The following is a 25,747-nucleotide window of genomic DNA, read 5'->3' as shown; positions in this document are numbered from 1 at the left end:
AATATGAATATATATATATATATATATATATATATATATATATATATAAAAAAAAAAAAAATATATATATACACATATATATGTAAATAAAAAAATAAATGATATATATATATATATATCTCAGACTGGCCATTTCATCTGACCTCTGGCACCAACAAGGAATTTCCAGCCAGAGCTGCTAGCTGCTGCTTACTGGATATTTGACTGTAAACCCTAGAGAAGGTTTTTGCGTGACAATCCCAGCCGGTCAGCAGTTTCTGAAATGCTCAGGCAGGCTGTCTGCCTGGCACCAACAACCATGACACATCCAAAAAAAAAAAAATCACCTTTCTTCCTCATTCTGATGCTCGCTTTGAGCTTCAGCGGCATCGTCTACATGCCTGATATATTCAGTTGCTGCCATGCGATTGGCCGATTTTTCGGTTTTGATGATAAAAAAAAAAAAAGCAGTTGAACAGGTGTACCTACTGAAGTGGCCAGTGAGTGCATGCTGAGGGAGAGGATCGGGGTTTGAACAAACAGCTGAGGTATTTTCAGCTGTGACCTGAGATTCACACCTTGTCCAGAAAAGAAAGTGTACACTGGGTGTTTTCACTCTGCCCAGGTTGGAGGTTTTCTTCAAGTGCTGCAGACCAGGACACACTGTCTGTAGCTTTGAGCACAAAGGTGACTCAGAATGATAACTGATGAGCAGCCAGTCTGTGCCGGCTGTAAAAGTGTTGCAGTAAACCAGGAAAAGGATTGAGAGAACAGCACATTTACCTTGAGGGTGTGGAGGTCTACCTGAACATGTTTCCACTGTGGTTTACAAGAAATAAGACAGGTGGCTGAGCCACACCTGAGTGTACGGCAGAAATGTTCATTTTTTAAAAAGAAACACAGTTAAATGTCACTGTTACTGCCATAATTATAAAACCATGCTTATACTAGCAGGGGCCTTCTGCCTGTGTTATTCATCCACCACCATTTATAAAGTGTTGTCATAATAATTTGGATAACAAAAGTACCACAACATCTTACATTCTGTTGTAATGTTACACAAACTTTGTTGTGTTGTTGTGTCTCTATGTTGACCTGTGATGGACTGGCGACGCGTCCAGGGTGTGACCCCGTCTGGTGACCCACATGTGGAGAATAAAGTGGTAGAAGATGGACGGAAAATAAAAAAAATACTCTTCAATAAGATCCTGGGAGGTCCTGGAGTGTGTGAGCTAGACAAAACGTCCACGTCACACCACTCACAATTATCCCGATATTAGTAAAATATTAGCACGGTCATGATCGAATGTAACATATAGTATGGAACTCTGTCTAACTAGCAATAGGTTTTTAACTAAAATGTACATACATACAGCAGAATCCTCAGTATCAAACCTGATGCTGGTCAGAATTACTGGTTCAGATATTGGGGGCAAGAAACGTAAACTAGTATTTATACTATACTATTTTAATTGCCTTGAATTTGACATCAATGCTTCAATAAACACAGTCTGTAAAAATGTGCGCTGTTTATATCTTCTAAAAAAACAAAACACTTGGCTATTTATATGTTTAAGCAAAATGTGTTGCTGACAGAAAGGCAGAATTTCCCTTTTTTTAAAAAACAAGTGCATAGGACTGATATCAGGAGAAACTCCAGGTTGGGATATACGTCAGTATCAGACAAGACAAAGTGGTATCATGTCATCTTATCTTATTCTGGAAACTTTTCCTACTTTTTTTTATCATCTTGATCATGGAAATTGAGCTTATTTTGAACTCATGGTGCGCGATAGTACGGTGTAGGCTGAGTATAAAGTTCGCTAGCACTTGTGTAAACACTGAGGCGGCGCAGCAGTGGCTGCCATGTGGAGCCTGCAGGAGACCTGGAGGGGGATTGAAGGGACCTTCCAGCAGAGTGAGGATTTAAAAGTCTTTAAACTTTAACAAGGACAGCAAAGACGGCTACGCTCATTGAAGTCTTCGGTCTTTGACCCCGTTTTATCTCACTGTGGACACACAGCCATCTATCCTAGTACACACATAATAATATTAATATTCCTGACACAAACAAGGAAAAGAAGTTGCACAAAGTGAGCTGGACAAGTGTGTTGACACACACACACAGCACCACAACAACAACAACAACACACTTTAAAGTCTTCACTTTAAGTCCCGCTTTTCCTTGAAGTTAGTGAGTGTAGTTTTGAGGGAGTTAACTCGAGTCAGGCAAAACGCACGCAGCTAAACAACGGTTTGTGTGTGTGTGTGTGTGTCCGTGTGTGTTTGTAACAACTTACCGACTCCGTACTTCTCCTTTTTAGTAGGAATCCAACGGGTCATTGCGGGGAAGAGTGTGGAACTGGCGGTGTGAATAAATAAGTATGTACAGTTGCTGGACGAGGACGGGCGGTGGTGCACTCCGGCGTACCGAGGTCTACAGTTCCGCCATCATGACTTGTAAACGGGGAGGGGAGAGGAGGAGGAGGAGGACAACACACACACACACACACACACACACGGTTGGGAAAGGAGGATAGGCGTGAACCACAAGCTTCGCAGATTCGACTACCCCCACCACACACACACACACACACATACACACACACGTACGTGTCTCTCTATAATTGTGGGGACACTACTTACTGTATTCCCTCAGCTCGAGCCCTAACCTCAACTAAACGCCTAACCACATTTACCCCCCACTGCAGCCATTTTGACAGGTCACAGTGGGAAAAGTCCACAGGTGTAAATCATCACTTTAATGACGCCCAGTTCCGTTGAGCTTCCTCAGTTTCACAGTGTCACGCTGTCCTGACCAGAGGAAGAGCTAACGTGGCGACTAACACCTGTGCTTCTCCTGCTAAAACATGTCAAAATGGCTCCGGCCCAAGTCTCAACCCTCATAAACCCCCTTGAGAAGTTGTGAGGACGTGCTGAAAAATGTCCTCACAATGTCAACCTGTCCTTACAGAGGTGGTTTCAGAGCTGAAACACACACACACACACTACAGTCATTTCATCAAAGGATTGTCTCCGAGAAGCTTATTCTGCCCTAGACACCGGTCAATCGATACCTGTAATAATTCCCCATAAATCCTCCAATGAGCTTAAATTGAATTCAGAGAAATTATAGTGCGAGTGACTGAACTAGTCCTCGTTCTGCTTCAAGGACTCCTGATGGCATTCACTTCACTTGCACCACTACTGAGACAGACATGGACAGAGGCGGGAGCAGGGCCTAATTATTCCAAACCCCGGGTTGTAAATCACGCGTGTGTCGTAAATAAATGATCACCAGGTTATTGTTTTTAATTTAAAATGAGATTGAATTGCAAAACTCCACGCCGCCTCTCACGCTGACTGATTTACTGGGCCCCGGCACTGTAGCCTCGGGTTGTACAAATGGACTGGACCTGACTGTGAGTGGGACACATGGTCCAGAAAAGATGATGATTTCAGACTCGTGTTATGCAAGCAACACAAATTAGAGTTTACTGAAAAAAATAAACATATGGCCAAAGCAACTGTGTCGAGATTCATCAATGAGGGTGTTGGCTTTGATTTAAATGTCGCTTAATCATGGTCAGTGGATCATAATTTGAGCTCGCCACCTTCCTTCTCTGCCCAGTAAAGTAATTTACAGCTGCTGGCTGAGATCTGGTAACCCACTTAGCTCTGTGTGTGTGTGTGTGTATGTAAGTGTCTTCTGCTGCGACTGGTCAGCCAAATGGTGCTGTCAATAACGTGCAGCCATCCGGCGCTTATTGTTGTTGCTTTTTTTCTCCACCATCTCTTGTGTTGCGGCACGTGGTGAATTAGTACGCGCACGACACATCAGTCTGACTTGGAAGCTGATATGAAATTGTGCTGTTTTGCAGGGGTCGATCTGTTGAACATATGGCAACTGCAAAAAAAAAAAGGGGGCTAAAAATAAAAGTAAGTAGTGAAACTTCATAAGTTCTGCTTGCAGATAATGTGTATTTCTGTGTTTCTTCCCCCTCACAGAAATAAAACACCGACAATTTTGTGATGCAGCATATTTTTTGACAAACTGTGCACAGCTAAACGCCTGAAACACAGCCAACTGAGTTTGTCTCATAAATCAGCAACAAGATATGCACTTTGATGATATACGTCGGATTGTCGGAGTAAAGGCATTTAGCTGTTAACCACATTTATTGCGGCTTATTTCTGAAGGAGTCGTAGGTGCCTGTCAGTCGTGAGTATTTCATTTTGTTTTAAGGGGACTCAGATCTGCTCATATCCATTCAACCCTGTCAAATGTCTCACTCTCTCTCTCTCTCTCAAATGTGAGCAGATTTGGGCTGTCCAAAGTTAAGAAAAAAATAAAAAAAATAAAATCTCTAATACAATATTGCCATCATCTGACTGCATAGTGCTATTGCATACAGAGGACTGTTATTGTTTTTATGCCATTGCTTTTGCAAAGTAATTTCACACTTGACTCTTCTCTCTATAGCAGTATCACACAGTGGTCTTGGTGTGTGTGTGTGTGTGTGATTGTTTGCCTTGCATTAGCGTGTGACAGACAACTCCCATTCATTCGGAGTTGAGTGCAACAGACGCACAGTCCAGCTGAGCAACTAAATGCCCAGACCTCACGTCAGATTGATTGTCATATCGCATCAGACACTGTTCTGTTAATCTCCCTGGTGAGGTGGAGTACTTTCAGGAATAGTAGTAAGAAAAGGAAGGAAAAGAAACGAGAAAAGCCCACCCACCGTCCTGCACTCAAGAGCATTTGATTGGTTTGTGTGTGTGTGTGTGTACAGGCTTGACTGCGTGTGCCTCTCTCTGTGCGTTTTTATTTTTATGGCACACACAAAGATGAGGCACAGCACGCATCCATATTCATGAAATGCACCATATAAATAAGAACTTGACCCGACGCCGCTGTTAGTCTGTGGCTAACATTTGTAAAGCCAGTGGACTGTAAAGGTAAATGGACTGCATCTTTATACAACTGCTCGAGTCTTAACAACCACAAATCACAGCCGCCCATTCACCGGCTGAGGAGTCCGGCACACTTGCTCTCACCGGCAGAGAGAGGGAGCCGGGGATCAAACAACCGACCCTCTGATTGGTGAACTTTGTGCTCCTGAGCCAAAGCCATCAGCATATTGGAGTCTCGGTACTTCAAAGACTTTCGAGTGGTGGGATGTTCTAGCCCCCACAGAGGTTTTCAGTTTGTTAGAATAAAAGCAGACAAAAGGGGCCTAATGGATTTATGAGTTGTCTGCCAGGACCACATAATGCCAGAGGCATAGAGAGCCTCAGCATCCACCTGGCTGTCTGACAGCAGAACCAGGTAAAAAAAAACAGTGAGGTGATGCTGTTCTCAAAGGTCACGGCACAAACACTCAGTATGCCATGGCAGAGGTTGTTTTACAGTGGATTACTGGTGCAGGAAATCACATGTGTGCAGAATATTATGTCGAAGATGTGTTTTTCCTAATGAAACATTGTTCTGTACTTTTATCAACACCCCCATACTCCCATGTTGCATTGTTGCATATGTTCAGAGAAAGTTTTCACTGCTTTGTCACAGCTTGACACATTTAATGTGATCAGAGAAGTATCCTGCAGGTAAGTCAGGGTTACCATATTTATATCCTCACGTCTAACATCCAATTTGTAGGTTGTGATGCATGAGAAAGGATGTGCCCTGAGGAGCCGCTACCTCCATTTGTCTCCATCTAATGCAGTAAAGCATCCTATGTTACACCGCGCGCGCGTGTGTATGTGTGTATGTACCCCAGGAAAAAGCAATTATCTATTTTTAGCATGAGAGTGCCACATCTTAAAATGAAACCATCTGATGTCTTTTGTCTTGTGGGCCAATGTGGAGGCTCATTTGACAGAGGCTTTTAATTGGGTGGCTCTCTGAGATCAGCAGAGGGAGCCACAACTCTTATCTGAGGGCTGCCTTTTCTCCGCGGAGACAAAGCGCGGCTGTGTGACAACCGGAGAGAGGCAGACTGCTGCAGCGTGACCACCCAATCTGCAGTCTGGACCACAGCCCGAGCAGGACACTCCACCTTCAGCGTAAAAAAAAACCAATAAACTCATCAGGACGTTTAAGTGCTGGAGTGATAATAAGATAAGATAACATAAGATAACATAACATAACATAACATAATGAGATAATTTATGAATGAATATCATGGAGTGATAATAAGATAAGATAACATAAGATAACATAAGATAACATAACATAACATAACATAACATAACATAACATAACATAACATAACATAATGAGATAATTTATGAATGAATATCATGGAGTGATAATAAGATAACATAAGATAACATAACATAACATAACATAACATAACATAACATAACATAATGATAATAATTTATGAATGAATATCATGGAGTGATAATAAGATAAGATAAGATAATGAGATAATTTATGAAGATATGGAGTGATAATAAGATAAGATAAGATAACATAACATAACATAACATAACATAACAAAACATAATGAGGTAATTTATGAATGAATATCATGGAGTGATAATAAGATAAGATAACGTAATGCAACGTAGCGTAGCGTAGCGTAATGTAGCGTAATGTAACGTAACGTAACGTAATGTAACGTAATACAATGAGGTCATTTATGAATTAATATCATGGAGTGATAATAAGATAAGATAAGATGAGATAAAATAACATAACATAACATAACATAACATAACATAATATAATATAATGAGGTAATTTATGAATAAATATCATGGAGTCATATAACATAACATAACATAACATAACATAACAACATAATACAATGAGGTCATTTATGAATGAATATCATGAATGTATAGTATATCTCTTGCTGGAACACATATACATTAAACTGCATCATTTCTGAGTATCTCTCCTGAGTTTGTCTGTGGTAAAAATTAAATGTTCCTCTGATTTGCAGCTTAAACTTCTGACGCCGTCATAATCGGCGCATTGCGATATATTCCGTATCCTGCTGAAATGTCATTTAAATGGGTTGCGATGGAAAGCTGATATTCTCCCCCCTCAGTGTGGGACAAAGCCGGTCTTCAGGTGTGCTGGTAAAATCTACAGAGCGGTGAGTGTCAGTGTATTTTAACTCTGTTAAAAATAGCTGGAACACACGGTGTCATATGCAGGTGTGGTGGTTCAAACTGAAGTATCCGAGTCAAACCCAGGAGCGTTTACACTTTATATAATAACCACAGCTATCTTCGTGTAAGAGTACAGTACACAGACACTTGTTTGTTCTTATCTTTTCACAGGAATGGGGAAGGCAGCAGCCGTCAACTCAGCTTTTTGTTTTTCATCTGAAGAAGGATGCATCTGGGAGGGCTTAGTGGGTCTCAGTGCCGGTAGGCCTGCCTCCCTCCCTCTGACATGGGGTTTATGCCCACAAGACGGAGGGAGTTATTAGATTTATACACCAGTCTGTTCACAGTGTAGAATCTCAATATCTGAAAATACAGCTTTGCTTTAATATGTACGTGTTCACAGGTGATCTGTGCACCACTGTGCCCTGACACACACACACACACACACACACAAAATGCAGATTCCTCTAATTGTATGCGACACAAGTGCGCCATGCACCTGAGGGAGTATCCACACATACAGATGCACAGTGAGGAGCACCGTCTCTGCTCCAGCACTCTCTCTGCAGGCAGTTTGTGCATTTAAATCCAGCATTAGTGCACTTTCAATCAATAAGGAAACATTTACAATATTGCTCTCTCTCTCTCTCTCTGAGTGGTGAGAGGTATGTGTGAGTGAAGCCAAATTCACTGCAAGGTTGCGCGTCTAATGATTAAACTGAGTGCTCTGCTGGACTGGCTCTACTCTTACTGTAGCATCGGGAAAGCAACAGCATGAGGGGGATAATGTACAGCGTAGCTCAGGGTGGGGGTAAACTGAGGACATGGGGGAGGAGGAGGGAGTGGAGGAGGAGGAGACTGCACGCTGGTGTAGATCAGGGCATTGCCTCGTCACATGTGGGATTGGCTAGGCAGGGGTGTCGAACATACGGCCAGAGGGTCCAATCCGGCCCACAGGATGAATTTGTTAAAATTTCACTTTACGCTTACAATCGAAACGTAACGTCAAATACAATATTTTTTCACTTCCGGATACCTATGACTAAATGTTTGTGAGTTTATAGATCCAGTGTGATGTGTTCAATGATATCGTTCAAAAAGCACTTGAATGTTATGTTTTGTAAAAAGAATCTTTCATTAAATGTAAAACAAAGGAGAAAAAACAAAGGAGTTCTTGTTGTTCATAGGTTATTATTATTATTATGCTATTATTTTACTGCTTTTACTGGTCCGGCCCACTTGAGATCAAATTGTGCTGTATGTGGCCCACTTTGACACCCCTGGGCTATAGCACGTACCGTGTGCCAAAATTCACTTATTAGTATATATTCAGTCACAAGCACAGGTTTCTGTGTGTGAGTGTGTGTAAATTAAAATCGAGTCTTTTCCAGGACCAAATGGCCCTAATGAGGCAGAACCTCATTTCTGAGGCTCTGGAAGAGCACATGTGACCTTTTCTGGCATTTTCTGGTCCTCCAGGAGACCAAAACCCAGTCCTAATAATAATAATGCAGAGTCTCATTTCTGGGGGACTGGGTTTAGGACCGAGATTTGAATTGTGGTTGGTGAAGGAAGCAGCAGCTGGTTATGGCTAAGATTAGGTCCTTTTTCAAGGCTCAGTGCTGAGACTGAGACCACCCTCGCCTGATTTGTCCTCAGTCTGTCTTTAACTGTCTTTCTAATAAAATAATGAAATTGCTCTCTCTCTCTCGCTCTCCCTCTCTTCCAATCCCACTGCGTGAGTTGACACTTGGCCAGATTCCTTGGCGCAGCAGACTCGCTGAGTCATAAAGGTTTCAGTGCTTCCTGATTTATGGACAGCGAAGTGGGCAAGGTTGAGGCAGGAAAAACACCAGTGTCAGCTCACCCGTCACGCAGGGACTGTATCGGCACATCAGGACGGTGACGACCTGCTGACTCTAAACAAAGTCAAAAAGCTGCCCGCGGTAAATCACCTCTTTCAGACAGTTCAGCCAAGTCGAGAGAAATAAAATGAGACTTTATTGGCAGATTGTGTCGACGGTGTGAAGCAGTGTGATACGCACAATGATATGCCATTATCAGTCGCTGAACCACTTTGGTGCATGTGTGTTTTCCATTTCAAACAATCCAAAGTTGCTGACTTTTGCTGCAGATCTCGTCCACTTTGATTCATCAATATGGATATAGAAGCATAAAAGCACTTTGGCTGCCACAATCTTATTCCATTAACATTAAGTAAACAGTTTTTTTTTTGCTAAATCATAATTGATAAGACAAGTTTTCACGACTGCGAAATGAAAAGCTTGACACCAGCATTCGGTTCACAAGGCTTCAAGGCTTTATTGGAGTTCAAGGCATATACGAGGACGGAAAGCACACAGTGAGGATTAGTCGTAAGGCATTTCATACTGGGTGTCGCACATACACGCAGTGATACAGGCATGTTTTGGTGGCAGCAATGCACGCGGAGCAGAATTTCTACTCCGCACGCGTCCTGTTTCGCTTTTAAGTTGTCGTCTTGGCTGGTGTGCATGTTTGCAAACATGCAATATTTTACTCCTATTGATCGCACACATGGTAGATACTGCTGATCTCAAGAGATCCTCATGAGTGACACAAACGGCACCACAGATGCTTTAGCTGTACCGGCTAGCAGATGCTATTTTTTTTTTTAAAGCATGTAAAGTTAAACTTTTTTATCCGTGGTTTTCTCTTCACTCTCCACCTTCTCTTCCTCCTCGTCCACTTTGTCCCCCTCTTCATCGCCACCTGCCTCTTCCTGTTCGCCACCGTCCCCTTCCTGAGGCTGACTCTCCTCGTCTCCTTGCTCCTCGTCTCCTTTGTCGCCGCCCTCTGCCTCGCCTTCTTCTTTACAACAGACACACGAGGAGACAGAGAGTACAGTCAGTACAACACACACGCACACGTCGGTGAAACACAACTGCCACACACTAACCTTGTCCGCCTGCCTCTTCATCTCCTTCCTCTTGCTTTTCCTCCTCACCCTCCTGCTCTTCCTCTGCGTCACCCTCCTCCTCTTCGCCCTCTTCCTCTTCCACCTGTTCCTCCTCCACCTCCTCTTCTTCCTCTTCCTCCTCCACCTGCTCTTCCTCCTCCTCCTCCTCCTCCTCCTCTTGAGGAGGGCTTGCCTCTGCCTGCTGTGCTTGGCTTGCAGATATTGTCTCCTCCGTGGCGAGCGCTGAAGTATACAGACGGGAGCTCAGCAGATAGGGTGGTGCAGAGCTCAGCTGGGAGTGCATGGAGAACTGGGTTCTCCCGTAAGGTGGAGCGGCGTACGCGGCTTGAGAGAAAGCGGTGACAGAAGCTGGGCCTGCCACACTTATACGGTTCTCTTCTCCCTCGAGAAGCTTCCTAATGGAGTAAGAGATTGGTTGTCAATACAAAACAAGACTATAACACAAGAGGCAAACCAAAGGATAATAGTAATCGAAAAAAGTGTGGTTTCACTGTTGACCTGTAGGCTGCTATTTCAATATCCAAAGCCATCTTCACATTCAAGAGGTCCTGGTAATCTTTCAGGTAGCGAGCCATGTCATTCTTGTTTGCCCTCAGCTCGTCCTCCAGTTGACTTATCGTATCCTGCACAGAAAGAAATAAAATAAAGTGGCATAGTTAGTGGGACGATGCAATAATTCATCACAATACTTTCAGAACCAGGTACTTCACGCCCCGGGTTTTCTTGCGTTTCTCACCTGCAGTGCGGAGATCTCAGCACTCTGCTTCTCCTCCACATCCTGCAGTTGGTTCTCCAGAGCTTGGTTCATCTCGCGGCAGGCGTCGATCTCCAGCGTCCTGGTTTTGAGGAGTCGGCGGTACTCTCCGGCCTCGTCTTTGACATTTCTCGCACTCTCTGTGTTGCGCGCGGTGCCCACGGTCACCACGTTCATCTTGTTGCAGAACCAGTCTTGCAGAACCAGTCTTCGGCCGACTTGAGGTTTTGTTGGGCCAGCTTTTCGTACTGCCCTCGGATGTCGCGGAGGGCAGCAGAAAGGTCAGGTTTGATGACCTCCATCTCCACTGACACGTCAGCGCTGTATTGTATTTGGGCCTGCAGCTCTGCGATCTCACGCTCGCAGAGGCGCTTCAGGAAGGCCAACTCATCCAGCAGGGTCTCAACTCTTTTCTCGAGCTCAGCCTGGCCCAGGGCAGCATCATCTGTTTCCTTCCTAGCGTCGATGAGCCTGCCCTCTGCATCCGCTCTGCAGAGCACTTCGTCTTCAAAGCGTTTCTGCAAGTCATGCAGCACGTCCTCCATCTCATCCCTGTGATCCTGGGCCGCTTGCTTCTCATGGCGAGCGTCTTCTACGGCAGCATGGAGCTGGCGGATCTCATGGTCATACAGGGCCCGCAGGTTGGATGGCTCCGTTTGCCTCTGCCTCAGCAGCAGAAGTTCCGTCTCCAGCAACTTGTTCTGCTGTTCCAATTCATGGACCCGCTCAATGAAGCTTGCGAAGCGGTCGTTCAGGCCCTGCAGCTCAGCCTTCTCCTGGGTCCTCAATGATTTGAACTCAGAGCTGACCTGGGCGGCTTGTTCAAGGCGTAGCTCAGGAGCAGCTGCAGACACGGGGGCAGAAAGCATGGAGGAGTAGCCGGAGGAAGCCCGTGAGTATGCAGGATAACTTCTGCGGGAGGATGCATAGGAAGCTATCGGGGCAGAGTGGCTGGAGTAGGCCGACCTGGATCCAATTCCTCCACCAGCTCCATATCCTGCATTGCGCACCACCACTCTCCTCTTGTAAGAAGAGGGAAAGTAAGGGTCAAAGCCGGCGGAAGTCATGACTTCAGAAACAGGCTGCTCTGTGTCGAGGAATGTAGCCTGGGTTGACTGCACAGAGAATCTGCATTACTGTGGCTTTTATAGACCCAGTAATGACAGTGACGTCAGCAGTTTCTTTTTTTTTTTGCAGGCATGCTGACAAACGGAATTGATAATGGTGCCAGACAGCCACTCTCTGCCGAGGGGAAAGATGGGGTGTGGTAAGAAGGAGTGTGCGGGTGGTGGAGGAGGTGGGGATAAGCAGTGGAGGGACTGCAACAGACAGGGTCACTGAGGACAGAAACGGTATACTGTTACTCCTGCAAAAAAAAAAAAAATGCAGAAGTTGTTACAATCTGCCATTATACAACCCAACAGAAACACAATGTCTCTGCCACATGATGGTAGTGTGTGTGTGTTCATCTTAAGAACATTACAGGTAATATTATAGATAAATATCCCAGCTAAATGCCACATGCAGTAAATGCAGGCAAATCACATGAAGATGTAACACATGAAGATCCTGAGAATAAAAACAACCACCTCACTCTCAGAGGAAACAAACTGTACCTACAGTACAGTGATTATAATAAAAGTTTGCCCTCTAGTGGTCATGTGTTTTCCATGCATTTTGCTTAGAATATTGTAACCAACCTACATTATTTCTGATATATTTACATTAAGTCCTCATGTGTCTGGTTATCGTCTCTCCTGTACAGACACAGTGGATCTTTAGACAGTGTTGCTGTGTGATTGAATTGTTTTCCAGATTAGTTCGTCACAGTAAAAGGCCAAACCTATTTGATTTCATTAGATTGCATTTTGCTGTACAAACCCCCACTGAACAGAGATATTTTTCTGGTTTAAACAGCCTATAAGCAGATCATTATTATTATAATTACTATTACTGATACTACAGTGTTACCTACCTTAACTATCAAGAGGCAGCTGCACAGGACAGGACAGGACAGGACGGCTCTGACGGGGACCAAAGAACCATCTTTGGAGGACATTTTAACGTGGCCAACTGTGAAAGAAAGACACCTGCATGATAGTGGATCCATCCCTGAACATTACTCTTATGTCATCAAATGCAGAACTAATACATTTACAAAAAAAAATTTGTGTATATTCTGCAAACTGTCTATAATGTGCATTCTGCATTCTATTTTAACTCTTTTTTTTATAGTCTTAGTGTTAATATCTTTATCTATTGTACATGTTTTGGTAATGCATATTTATTATTTATTATCTATATCTTTACTGTGCTGCTGTAACTATGTAAATAACCACACTGCAGGACAACTCTGATCTTATCCCATTAAATGTCATTGCTTTAGTGTGTCACTTTACTGTTTAACTGTGTCTTTTATGTTTATTTATTGCAAAGTAGCTACATTTTCATTGCATCTTTATTTTTTAATTTTATTTTTACATAACATAATGTTGTCTGTCTTTTCACAATTAACATAATCCTGACAGGTGTACAAAGAGTTGATTGATGTAAAAAAGCTAAACTGTGAAATGTAACTATTCATTTTCAAAACATCAATCAAGCATGTTTTTATAATCTAATGTATTCACTGTTGGTCAGTGACATTTATGAGTGTGTTTGTGTGTGTGTGTGTGTGTGTGTATATATATCATCCAACATCAGAATACATCATTGGTCACATGGTAATATTTGGACCAATGAGGGTTGGCCTTACTGCTTGGCGGGGAGCAAAGTGTCATGTTGTGACGTAAACACACACACACACACACACTCAGTCCCTGGCGTTGATAACAACAAAGGGCGATGAATTGATGAAGTTTCAAACTTGCTCCGCGCTTCATTTTACACGAATCACCGCAGGTTGTTGGCAGTCTCTCGCCGCGCTGTGGAGAACGCATTGCCGCCGCAGATGCAGCAGAAGCGGGAATGAACGGTAAGTCGTCCGGCTTCGCAGGTGATGGACACCCGGCGAAACAGTAGCTAGCGTTAGCTCACGTCAGCTAAAAGCAGCTAACGGAGGCTGTAATGTTTGGCTGTTAGCGAGCTGAATGTGCTCGTTCGCCGGCTAAATACAGTCAGCACACGCTGCTCGCTGCTGTGGTGGAAACTGTGCACTCGCGTCGAAGCTATTTACTTACAGAGCGAAGCTAACAGGCTAAGTTAGAGTGACAAGTTTGACGTAGTCCGTCCAAACCCTTCGTTACACTACATTACCTGTCACTTCTCTTTGTTGTGTTAGCGTCTGCTAAACTCGAGATTCTCTGTGTAAGACACAATATGTGTATTTTTATATATATATATATATATATATATACATATATATATATATATGTACATATCATTAAAGATCAATAAAACCAGTTTTATTGTTTAAAGTGGCAATCATTTGTCTGCTGAATTGATCTCTTACCTGCCACTGTCTGGTTTCTGTACTTTTCCACAGGTCCTGTCAAAGTTTTCACACCGTGAGAGTGGAAGCTTTGTAGTTTGATATCAAAATGGTGAGGCAATTTTTTTCTGTGTCTCTTTTTGTATTATTACGGCGTGTGAACGTGCAGATGGCTCTCACTCTTAATACCTTTCTTCCTTTAAGTAAGACATTTTTCTGTGTTCTTTACAGATTCGAATAGCAGCGCTGAATGCTGCATTGACAGCTGCCGATGAATCCCAAGACCCATTGAGAAGTAGCAAGAGTCAGACTAAAGAGGCTCAGGTACGGAGCATATAATAGAGTAGAGAGAGCACACCTCCACCAAGGCAGTGGCATTGCACTTCCCAAGCTCACAAGGTTTCCAATTGTTTTAAAATGTTTAGATCACCACCAAAATCGTATGATTGAGATCTACATCCCTAAAATCTGTCCTTTCTTATGTTATGCAGCTCACAGTCACAGACAGACATGTTGGGACAAAAATGACCTCCTTGTTGAATGTGTCATCATTTTTTTTACCTTCAAAAATTAATTGTCACTTTGTATTTTTGTCCACAGGAAGCAGAGGCGTTTGCTTTGTATCACAAAGCTTTAGATCTCCAAAAACATGACAAGTTTGAGGAGTCCAGCAAAGCCTATCACGAGCTGCTCAAAACTCCATTGCTCAAAGAGGTAAAATGTCACGCAGGTTATTTATTGCATAGTTATTAATATTGTCGTGCAAATGTAATGTGTGTGTAATGAGCAAACCTAAGACTGCAGAATGTGATGAGAAACAATTTAACTAAATTGATAATAAAATGACAGGTGACAGTTTTAACATTTGACATACAACTCAACAAATTAATCGTAAACTAGATATTTCGTCTCATGCACGCTTTTAAATGTGCATTTATGGCAGGAACTGGTGTTGAAATTATTCACATGTTAAATTGCTTGTATATTTTCGTCTGTTTTGCCAACGTTTGCTCACTAAAGATCAAATTAAAGCTCACAAACCGTCAATTTAATTGTCTAATTTAAATCAGGAGAAGCCTAAAACCTCCCTAGTAACAGAAGCGTGTGCGCTATCACACATTTTTTGAGACCCCTAAGGTGAATCTGCGCTACACAGTGTTCACAGTGTCCATGTTTTATGTTGTATTCTTGAATGTTTTAGGCCATGCCGTCGGATGATCAGAAAGTGGTCCTCAAGCATCCTGGGCTGATGTTGAAATACTCTACTTTTAAAAACCTGGCCAGTATGGCTGCATCACGGGATGACCTGGAGACTGCGATGGAGTTTTATTTGGAGGTAAAACCACAAAGCAGTACCATGTTAATATTTAATTATCATTCATTTATCATTATGGTGGTGGGTGTTCTTACATGTTTTTCTTTTTCTTTTTCTTTTTTTCCTTCTGTCAGGCTGTTATGTTGGATTCCACTGACGTGAACATGTGGTACAAAATCGGTCAGTTGGCTGTGCGACTGGTGCGCATTCCTCTGGCTCGACATGCCTTTGAGGAGGGATTGCATTGTAATCCAGATCACTGGCCCTGCCTGGACAACCTCATAACTATTCTTTACACACTCAGCGACTACACCTGTATGTTGTATATCATCAAGATTTTTTTTTTTTTGCTCTGCATGCACTGTTTGTTACCGGTGTGGGAGATCAAGCAGGGAAAGAGACATAAACTGTTTCCTGTGTGCATTTTTCTAGGCTGCTTGTACTTCATCGCCAAAGCCTTAGAGAAGGATCATTGTTACACTAAAGGTCTGGTGCTGAAGGAGAAAATCTTTGATGAGCAGCCGTGTCTGAAGAGGGACACAATGCAGATGTTCATGAAATGGTGAAATTAGCTCACTTTTCATTTCTTCTCTTTGGACATTTAGTGTTTTTCACACTTCTTCACACCTCTGACACATCTCTGTGTTGTGTGTGTGTGTGTGTGTGTGTGGGGGGTTGTTTGCAGTGATATGTCTATTCACTATGTGGATGTGGAGGACGAGGAGCGCAAGTCTATCGTAGAGGAGGCCCTGGACATACGGAAACGCAGAAGGGCTCTTTCTCACTGTGAACCAAAACCAGACCTTGTCCTGGTTAAGCCCATCCGCTGCCTCTCGTGAGTGCTGTGCTCTTATGCTTCTGTCAAATGTTTAGGTTTTGACTATTTTTTATTTAAATTAGTTTTTCACAGCTAGTTGTGCTTGTTTAGTGTTTGTTTATGTGTTTTGACAGCAGCGCTTTTAGGAGAGGTCCGGGGGTGGGATGCATTGATTGCAAGCTTCTCTAGACTTGCTCTTCACTTTTTTTCGCCTTGTACAAAACATGTTTCAGAAACAGATTACGGATTGTAGCCATGAGACAGTTTGAGCTCGTATAAGTCAATTTTGTTTTGTTGTTTGTTTTTTTTCTTAGGTGGAAGCATGTCGGTGAATGCATTCTTGCAATGTACAGACATCAGACCACATGTGAGCCGCCACGTCCGAGTCTTGGCCACAGGATCGACTTGTCAGAGTACTCGGACCCAAACTTCGTCCAAAATCTCCCTCAACCCAGTAGTCCTGTTAGTATAGTTCCGATAACCACGCTGAGCAGCAGTCCCAGCTCATCCCTGCCACCAGTTGTCCTCTCTGAGCCAGTAATCCTGTCTCAGCCCGGCATGCAACATCAGATCATCACCAGTCAGACCACTGTGGAGATCACCACTTCTGCTCCCCCTGTTGGTGAGTTGTTCATATAAAGTTCTCATTTGCTTGCTTTTCAAAAGCCTTTTTTTGCTGTTTTTTTAAAAAAAAATTATTTCACTGTTCATTCAAAGCCACAGCGATGGACATTTCACTGACAGATAAAGTGAAGAAAGCCCCGAAAAGGAAACGTGGCATAGAAGATAGTGGAGAGACAGCCAAGCGACGCTCAGCGCGAGTGCGCAACACGAAATGCAAGAAGGAGGAGAAGATTGATTTCCAGGAGCTGCTTTATAAATACCTCCCTTCCAGGCAGGTTACACTAAACCTAAGGAATCATTTCATTTTATCGTTGTCATTTAGATTTAATCGCTGTTTTACTGTTATGTCTTAGGCTCCGGAAGTTTGACCCTGACAATGATGATGAGAGTCTGAGTAATCTTGAGGCACAGTGTGATGGGAAAGAGGACATACAGCCTCTCCATGGGAGTTTCTTGCCTGCAGACTCAATTGAATACATGGAGTCTGGTACGTACTGTGGTTATTCATTTACAATGCGGCGTGTGTGCGCCGCGCCGCTGTTCCTGTCGCGCTGAAAAAGCACATGCGTTCTCATCTGCAGAGCAACAGGACGTGCACACTTTCCTGCTCAATAATATAGCTAATGGCGGTATACTGGACCTGATGATGCGCTACCTGAAAGCAGTGGGTCAGAAGTTCATGAAGGAGTGGCCCCGGGGGCTGACTGCTGTGGTGCTGGAGGTCCAACAGACCTGGAGGAAGCACAGCAGTGGTCTTCCCAACCCGCTGCTTCGGGACTGCAGCAACCAGCACATCAGGGTAAATAACAAGAAAGCAATTTTATTTATTTATGAAATATTTACTCACTGCCTCACATACATATGAGCCACAGAGGAGCCTTGGGTCGTCGGGCAGGACATGACTAATAATGGGTCAAACGCAGACTATTGACTTTTGAACACACTATTAAACCTCTTTTGAGAGCTAAAATGGGTTTTAATGTTGTGTTGTTTACTTGTCTTATACATTGATTTCTAGCTTTATTTATCTTGTTTTTTGGCATATGTTTTTTTAAGTGCTTTTAGCAAAACAATATTTATTTCAATACGTTTGTGTGTTGGTGTATTATGAAATAGAAAAGCTTATTGGTTTGTTCATCTCAAAGATTGATAAAAGAAAAGACCAGTGTTGTTCCAGATAATTCTGATATTTTTCGACTCATTCTGGCCGAGCTCGCACATCGGCGAAAACCTATTAAAGGTGTCTTTATCTGCTACTTGTGCAGGAAATGATGGCAATGAGTCTGGCCTGTATGGAGCTGCAGCTGGAGCAATGGTTACTCAAAAAGACTGGTAAGTACCAGAGACACTGTGTTCATTTTCAACATGTTAATGTTTTATATTTTTATTTCAAAGGTGCAATCGTAATGCGGTTGCAAAGACAATGATTTGTTCAGTAATAAACGGTCACGCATGTTTACACTTGGGTTGTTTAGTGTCTCCAAGAAGAAGCAGCGTTGGACCTGGCAATGATGCAGCTGACTCAGAATTCCCTGGGCAGCACTTTCAGGGTGATATATTACTCCTGGCCCTGGGTTCATCCCAAAGAGACCTTTTTGAGGATGACTGGCTGGATGTAATGGTGCGTGTCTACTGGCTCAAAGCACGATTCTTAGCCCTACAGGTAGGATGCCTTTTTCTTTTGTTGTTTTTAATTAGTATTTTGTTGTGAACCTTTTCACTTCCTGAGATCTTACCCCCTCAGTGCGACTTGTGAGCTTGTCTTTCTTGTCATTTGTCAGGGTGACATGGATTTGGCACTGGAGAGCTACGACGTCTGTACGGGTCTGTTGCAGAGCAAACCAAAGTCACCCGAAGGGAAATATTACACCATCAACCTGCCGAACCTACGGACAGATGCAGTGATCTCTGTGGAGGAGGTCAGAATAATAACCAGCATATACATAGATTATTTTTAAATGGAAAAAACAAACAAACAATAGCACTTTTATTCACTAAGAAGCAAAATTCTGAGTGTATGTTGAGCCTGTGCCTTTTTTTGGGTTTTCTCTGTCCCCTTGAACAGATCAATAAGAGGTTGAAGTCTCTGGAACGGTGTCAGTCTCTGGAGGAGATCCAGCGACTCTTTGAGTCTGCAGACTTTGAGTCTGTCGTGCGCCTGCTGCAGCCCACTCTCAATTATGGCAGCAGGACTAAACCTCTGGAGTTTGTGAGCTCAGTGCCAGAGCGGCCTGCTCAGCTAATGCTACTTCAGGTTAGATATGTTTTAATTACATCGATGGAGCCGATTTATCTTTTTTAAAAATGTGAGAGTATTGGGATTTCTTGTTCCCTGAATTTGAATTCTTTTGCCCTAGAACGCACTGTTGAGGCTGGAGGACCATCAGCAGTGTTTGGAGTGCAGTGAGCTGGCACTGAATGAAGCCCTGCAGCAGCTCAACTCTTCAAACAGCGCACCTCCTAGTAAGGAGGAGTGGGTCAGCACCATTGGAACATTGCTGGATGGCATCGAGGTCTGCTTCACCAAAGACTCCAAACTTCTAAGCAACGTCCCTCACTTTTCAAGTATGGTTCGACTGGCAAACAACCTAATTCAGGTGAGGGGCGAGCTGGAGTCTAACTGATGTATGAAATGTTATAAGACACGGACAGACCTGTGTGGAAAATAAATGTGTTGTGTTGTCACTGTTGTGTTTTCAGCTGATCGACCTCAGCATGTCCGTGTCCGACGACCCAAAGGAGCCTTATTTCTTCTCGGTTCTGCCGTGGATTACACTTTATCGCATTATCAAACACGAGGAGGCGGCTTTTGACTGTATGCTCCGGCAGCATATGTCTGTCGGGGACGATGAAGGTTTGTTGACTCCCTGTTTTCGTGCCGTCTGTTCTCCCTTTGGCGGTCATGCCGGGGTAGCTGTTGCAGTGAGTGACCCTGTGATGCCTCTCTTTCAGATGACTCAGACACTCCCATGCTGCCTTCCTCCCTGATGCTTCTGAACACAGCGCATGAGTATCTGGGCCGTCGCTCCATGTGCTGCAGCTCAGGCGGTGCACTCCCCAAGTTCTTTGTGAGTTTGTGTACTTCTCTTAGCAGTAGCTGAATGACCGCGGCATATGTTTCAGAGACATTTTAGTTGTCTTATATATTGTGAATTAGGGATGTCACGATTATAGATCTTCTTGGTACGATTATTGCGTTAATTGATTCCACAACACTATGACACTGCTTATAGGTCTTAAAGTTTCATTTATTTATATCTATTGATGCTCACGTAACAAAATAACGTAGCAAATACACTACACTATTATATAGGAACAATGTTTAAGTCATCAATTGTCACCTATACCGAATGTTTAAGTTTATTTTAATCGTTTTAATAATGTATCTATTTGTATGTGGCCAGATATCACATGTATCTATTATTGTGATTTGTTTGTAAATAACAATGACACAAATACATTTGTAATAAATGAAACGGACATCACATGACGTATAACGTAACGCTAAGTTGAATGCCGCTTTACTCCGAACACGTGTCGTACACAATTAATTGCAAATGACACGCTAACATTTAATTTCCTACCAGTTCAGTGTTACGTTAGTTAGCAATTTAACCCAGTTACTTGGCGTTTACCTTTACTCTGGTGCACAGAGATGGGTGCTTATCCCGTAGATGGCTCGAACGGCTCTGTTCTGCAACTCTGAACAATAACAAAGCAACACAAGCGGTAACAACGCGGTTGTTGTGTAACTTCCTTTCCGTTCCGTTTGAGTTGCGCTGAACTACCTATATGGTTCCGGACGGCATTGAGGAAATGTTACAGTTAACAGCATTTAATACCGCGATTAATTGTGAAATCAAGTCACCGTGACATCCCTATTATGAATTCATGGTGTTGCCCTCAGAATGAATGAAATCTCTGGCGGTAGCTGGGCACAGAGTCCATTCTCATGTTGAACACAGGCCAAGACTAAGAGAGGGAAAGCTGCATGCCACTCTCCACATACACATCTGTGGCTGAAACACAGTAAACAATAAAAACATTATCGATGACGGCAAGGGTGAGCACCATGCAAATAGGGCTACAAAAAACACCATTTACTTTAACAGTCACATTTATTTTGGTTCATTATGAGACTGTGGTAGGACAAATTAAAATTCTGAAAATGTGACATGAATTCATTTTTGCAAGTGGGAGGAAATCAATTTGCACATTTCGGTATGAACACGTTTACATTTCCGTCCAAAATGCAGCTGCTGGACTTTTAACAGCAGCACGTAAACAGGACCACATCGCTCCCATTTTGGACTCTCTCCACTGGCTTCCTGTCGATTTTAGGATTTTAGGATTTTTTTTTAAGTCTTTGAATGGTTTGGCACCACATTATATCTCAGACCTCTGAGAGTTGTATACTGGCACCAAAACTGTGGAAAGAGTTACCCACCCAAGTCATACTCTTAAAACTCACTTTTACTCCTTGGCTTTTAACCCACCATGAGAACTGTGTGGTCTCTGGTGTCTTTTAGTCTTTTAATGTTAATTTAGGCTTTTAGTGTTTTTTTTTTGTATTTTTTTATGTATTTTAACTTTGTGCTCTGAATTTCTGGGGGTGTATTAAATAACATATGTATGTACGTACAGCAGCACTTTGGCAACCATGTGTTTTTTAAAACGTGCTATGTAAATAAAATGGATTGGATGAACACTACATTTCTATGCTTTGCTGTAGGTTCGAGTTTTGGAAAAGGAGTTTGCAGCCTTTTCCAGTACCGACTCTCATCCCTACAAAGAGGAGCTGGAAATGGCCCTGGAGCAGTGCTTCTTCTGTCTGTATGGCTACCCCAGTAAGAAAAGCAAGGCCCGCTACCTCGAGGACCACTCATCTCCCCAGGTCAAATACCTTCTAAAAGCTCTCTCTTGACGTCCCTTTAATTTGTTATAATTTGTTTCATGAACTCTAAGTGACTCCGCCAATTAGAAAAGGAATTTAGTCTCACGGTACAAAGGTTACAAGGCTGTTTGCTTGGCATAATTCCAACCAATATGTCATTTAAATGCAAATGTTAAACTAAAATAAATCAGCATGACTTTTCATATAAACGGGTAAACATAATATATAATAATAATAATGCAAACATGTTCCCTTATTCATCGTCACAATGCAGAGGTCTACTTTATCCATTAATGTTGTGTTTCTCAGACAGTGGCTCATAATAACTCAGTATAACTGTGAAGCCACGCACATACAGCTGTTGGTCTTTTATATAACTGTAATACGTGTTTCCGTCCAGCAGGTGGGAGTCATACCCACACTGTGCCGCATATGCATTTAGATGAGTAGAATTCAGATTTCTGAGTTATTATGTAACACCACACAGTGCAAGGGAAAATTCCTCAGGAGACCTTGTTACCAGTAATTTGTTCTGGCGCCGCTGCACTCACAACCCACAGTTGTACTACAACACTCACTCACTCCTGTGTTTTGCAGGTGGAGCTGCTGTGGAGTGACGCTCTCTTCATGTTCCAGTATTTCAAACCAAAGTCGCTGCCCGAGTTTGACAGCTATAAGACGAGCACGGTGTCTGCAGAGTTGGCTAATCTGCTGAGGAGGTTTGCTGGCATTGCCCCCTCAAGTGACACGCCTGTGCTCACCATGGATGAAGTGGCAGCCTACATTGAGGGCATGTCAGAGAAGGTCAGTCACTGGGGCCTCGCGGATGACTCAGACATGCTAAACGGCTTATTTAATTCCATGTTCTTTCTCTGCCTCTGCGTTGGCAAAGAGTAATGGCTTGAGGCGTTCTGTGCTTTGGGTTTTTCTTAAGTCCATCTGGGTTTGGCTGAGTGATGACTATTTATTTTATTTTTTTTGTTATCTGGCACTCGTGTTCATGTGGAGTTAAGGATTAAATTAATTGAATATGGTGGCCAAAGAATGTTCAGGTCAGTGTGTCAAAAATTTGGAAATATGGATGAAAGTAGTACCTCTACTAACACCTTGTTTTTGAAGTCATTTATATAAATCTGGACATGGATGTGAATGTTTGGCAGATGTACACTAATTAGGGATCGGTCAGTATCTGTATCGCTCCAACACTGGTCACAATCACTGGATCAGATATTGGGGAGATTATACTAATTTAAATATCGCATGCATCACTATGCACGGACAGCATTTTAGCTGAGTCATGTTTGGGCTGTTTATTTCTTCTTTCTGGGAGAACAATATTTGTGTTTGAAGTGACAAATGTGTTGTTAATATCTTGACACGGTGTATCATGGCTCATCTGAGGTTCAAAAGCGCTTACTCATCACTGTACACTGTGATCGGGTCGGATGGTCCTCCTTATCAATACGTAGACTCAGACACCTGCATGTTCTCATTTACCTAAGGCAATCTTAGGTTTACTTCCTTCTTACCATTTGTCCTACATTATCATGAAATGATACTGGGACTTATAGTCTTCGGTCTCTGGATTTGTTTTTGCTGTCTGTCCCAAAAGTCAAAATTGGTCTGGGAAAGAAAAGTTTGAAGCAAAAGGAGTTGGTCTCATTGAACACTGTTAAGGGATTAGATGACGTGGAAGCCTAAGGCTTTTTATTCTTTTAGCTGATTTTAATGTTTGCGTCCACCTTGTGTTTGAGTGTATGTATGACTATGCTGCTTCCTGTCTTGGCCAGGACACTCTTATAAAAGAGATTTTTAATATCAATGAGTCTTTTCCTGGTTAAATAAAGGTTAATTAAAACAGATAAATAAAAATAATAGCTTCATAGTTCAGAAATGGTATAAAATGACCGTAATTGGATTAATATCGAGTGTGATATCGGTATCAGACACAAAAAAGTGGTATTGTCTCATCCCTAATGACTTCTTGTTTGATACCTAACCTCATTTGCTGGTTTGTTCGCTATTAAAGACGTGTTTTCATTTGTATTTTTAAGGCCCCATGCCTTCCTGAGGGCAGTTCTCCTGCACCTCCAATCATTGATGAGATCTACTACCTGCTGGCCGATTACCACTTCAAGAACAAAGAGCAGTCCAAAGCCGTCAAGTTCTACATGCATGACATCTGTGTGTGTCCCAACAGGTAAATCTTTTTTTTTTCTACATTGGTGTCAAAGCCAGTCCACATTACATTTGTTAACTTCATGTATGTTGTGTATAAGTATGTGAGCGTGTTACTCGATGCTCGTATCTCCCCCTCAGGTTTGACTCCTGGGCCGGCATGGCTTTAGCGAGGGCCAGCCGCATCCAGGACAAGCTCAATTCCAACGAGCTGAAAAGTGACGTCCCGATATGGAAGCACTCCCAGGCCGTACTGAACTGTTTCAAGAGGGCGCTGGAGATTGACGTCTCCAACCTGTCTCTGTGGATCGAGTACGGCACCATATCCTATTCTCTGCATTCCTTTGCGTCGCGGCAGTTGAAGCAGTGGCGCAGTGAGCTCCCCCCAGATGTGGTTAAACAGGTGAGTAGAATTATCCAGTTCTCCATCAGTTTATCGTATATTGGCTTTTTTCTTTATGTCCCAGTTTCCACGTGAGCTAAGCAAATGTCACGTCCTGTCACTTAAGCTTGTAAACGCATGCAAATGTGTTGTTGACTCAATTAATCAGTTTGCCTCAAGCTAAATTACTCACGAGGGCCCCACTGTGTGTTTTTTGTCTCAGATGGAAGAAAGGAGAGACTCCATGTTGGAGACGGCGTCCCGGTGTTTCCAGGGTGCGTCTCGTTGCGAGGGCGACAGCGACGAAGAAGAGTGGCTCATCCACTACATGCTCGGGAAAATCGCAGAGAAACGCAAACAGCCTCCAGTGGAATATCTGCATCTTTACAAAAAGGTAAACAGCGGCAGAGACTTGAGGTTGTTTCTTCCTCTGACACTCTCGAAATACGATATAACAGATTACGCAATGATATTCACGTGGCGAGTCTGTGACTTTCAAATAAATCAATTTCCCAAAGGTTGTGCTTTTTGCGCACCGTAACTCTTAGTTATCTGAACAGTTTGCTCGATAAGACCACATCGTCTATCTTTCCCTGGATGAATTGGAGTAATCACATTGGTTGCAGATGATTGCACTACCTGGACTTGGTTCATAATCTACGGAAATCCTATAAATGAATCATAGCTCATCTGTTCTGATTTGATCAGCGGAGGCGGATGAGCACGTAATAAACACAGTGTCGCGGAGGTCAGTAAAGAGTGAGGGGGGGATCCTCGCTCGGTGTGAACGCAGGATCCTTGATGTCGGCATATATTGCTGCCCCCTGCTTCTCATCACACTCTCTGTGTAATTACAGGCAGCGCACTATCTGCACGAAGAAGCTGCCAGATACCCCCGGAAAATTCATTACCATAATCCCCCTGATTTGGCCATGGAGGCCCTGGAGGTAAAATACAACTGGCTGTAAGATTCTCACTCGGTTTGTTTAGCAGGATAAGTGTCCACACACACACCTGTTGACCATTAAACTCCTGTCTCTAACGTCTTTCTTCTAGTTGCATTTCCGTTTGAGTGCCACCATCCTGAAACTTCTCGAGGCTGTGAAGCCCGACCTGGATCACGAGGCTCTGTTCACTCTGCTCGTCGAGGCGGCCACGGGACCGTTTGCGAGGGGGGAAGAGAAGAGTATGCCAAGCATGCCAAGGTCCAGTGAAAAGTAAGTTTTGTTAAAAAAAAAATAAATAAAAAAAATAACCAAGAGTTACATAGCAACCAAGAATTATAAT

At 43.0% G+C, this 25,747-nt stretch overlaps 3 protein-coding genes across 10 annotated transcripts in view; 1 reads left to right on the top strand and 2 right to left on the bottom strand.

Annotated features, from left to right (window-relative positions):
- dock5 (dedicator of cytokinesis 5) overlaps positions 1 to 2,454 on the bottom strand; it is a 28,009-nt gene extending 25,555 nt beyond the window's left edge. For 2 of the 3 annotated variants that reach the window (XM_044026068.1, XM_044026070.1), the window contains exon 1: positions 2,280 to 2,454. In XM_044026068.1, the coding sequence (XP_043882003.1) occupies positions 2,280 to 2,322 (43 nt within the window). In that variant the 5' untranslated portion in view covers positions 2,323 to 2,454. The remainder of the gene's footprint in view (positions 1 to 2,279) is intronic. The other variant, XM_044026069.1, reaches the window with a different exon arrangement.
- Positions 2,455 to 9,404: 6,950 nt separating this feature from the next.
- neflb (neurofilament light chain b) lies at positions 9,405 to 12,019 on the bottom strand. Its single transcript, XM_044025575.1, is given in 5 exon segments — positions 9,405 to 9,957; positions 10,046 to 10,461; positions 10,565 to 10,689; positions 10,803 to 11,027; positions 11,030 to 12,019. Coding segments are annotated over 5 exon segments (1,806 nt in total). The 5' UTR covers positions 11,888 to 12,019; the 3' UTR covers positions 9,405 to 9,775.
- A 1,599-nt stretch (positions 12,020 to 13,618) lies between these two features.
- cabin1 (calcineurin binding protein 1) overlaps positions 13,619 to 25,747 on the top strand; it is a 41,653-nt gene continuing 29,524 nt past the window's right edge. For 5 of the 6 annotated variants that reach the window (XM_044025574.1, XM_044025573.1, XM_044025571.1 and 2 more), the window contains exons 1-26: positions 13,619 to 13,794; positions 14,305 to 14,362; positions 14,482 to 14,574; positions 14,851 to 14,964; positions 15,452 to 15,586; positions 15,700 to 15,880; positions 15,998 to 16,127; positions 16,251 to 16,400; positions 16,697 to 17,004; positions 17,100 to 17,277; positions 17,360 to 17,493; positions 17,588 to 17,805; positions 18,272 to 18,338; positions 18,482 to 18,669; positions 18,788 to 18,925; positions 19,072 to 19,260; positions 19,364 to 19,603; positions 19,707 to 19,860; positions 19,959 to 20,074; positions 21,739 to 21,900; positions 22,498 to 22,704; positions 23,955 to 24,100; positions 24,220 to 24,481; positions 24,684 to 24,854; positions 25,318 to 25,407; positions 25,517 to 25,677. In XM_044025574.1, coding sequence (XP_043881509.1) covers positions 14,360 to 14,362; positions 14,482 to 14,574; positions 14,851 to 14,964; positions 15,452 to 15,586; positions 15,700 to 15,880; positions 15,998 to 16,127; positions 16,251 to 16,400; positions 16,697 to 17,004; positions 17,100 to 17,277; positions 17,360 to 17,493; positions 17,588 to 17,805; positions 18,272 to 18,338; positions 18,482 to 18,669; positions 18,788 to 18,925; positions 19,072 to 19,260; positions 19,364 to 19,603; positions 19,707 to 19,860; positions 19,959 to 20,074; positions 21,739 to 21,900; positions 22,498 to 22,704; positions 23,955 to 24,100; positions 24,220 to 24,481; positions 24,684 to 24,854; positions 25,318 to 25,407; positions 25,517 to 25,677 — 3,935 coding nt within the window. In that variant the 5' untranslated portion in view covers positions 13,619 to 13,794; positions 14,305 to 14,359. The remainder of the gene's footprint in view (positions 13,795 to 14,304; positions 14,363 to 14,481; positions 14,575 to 14,850; positions 14,965 to 15,451; positions 15,587 to 15,699; positions 15,881 to 15,997; positions 16,128 to 16,250; positions 16,401 to 16,696; positions 17,005 to 17,099; positions 17,278 to 17,359; positions 17,494 to 17,587; positions 17,806 to 18,271; positions 18,339 to 18,481; positions 18,670 to 18,787; positions 18,926 to 19,071; positions 19,261 to 19,363; positions 19,604 to 19,706; positions 19,861 to 19,958; positions 20,075 to 21,738; positions 21,901 to 22,497; positions 22,705 to 23,954; positions 24,101 to 24,219; positions 24,482 to 24,683; positions 24,855 to 25,317; positions 25,408 to 25,516; positions 25,678 to 25,747) is intronic. The other variant, XM_044025570.1, reaches the window with a different exon arrangement.

This window comes from Solea senegalensis, linkage group LG5 (genome assembly GCF_019176455.1).
Source record: "Solea senegalensis isolate Sse05_10M linkage group LG5, IFAPA_SoseM_1, whole genome shotgun sequence".
In the NCBI taxonomy this organism is placed as follows: Eukaryota; Metazoa; Chordata; class Actinopteri; order Pleuronectiformes; family Soleidae; genus Solea; species Solea senegalensis.
The sequence above is the reverse complement of the archived record's forward strand: the minus strand, read 5'-3'. Positions and strand labels throughout refer to the sequence as shown.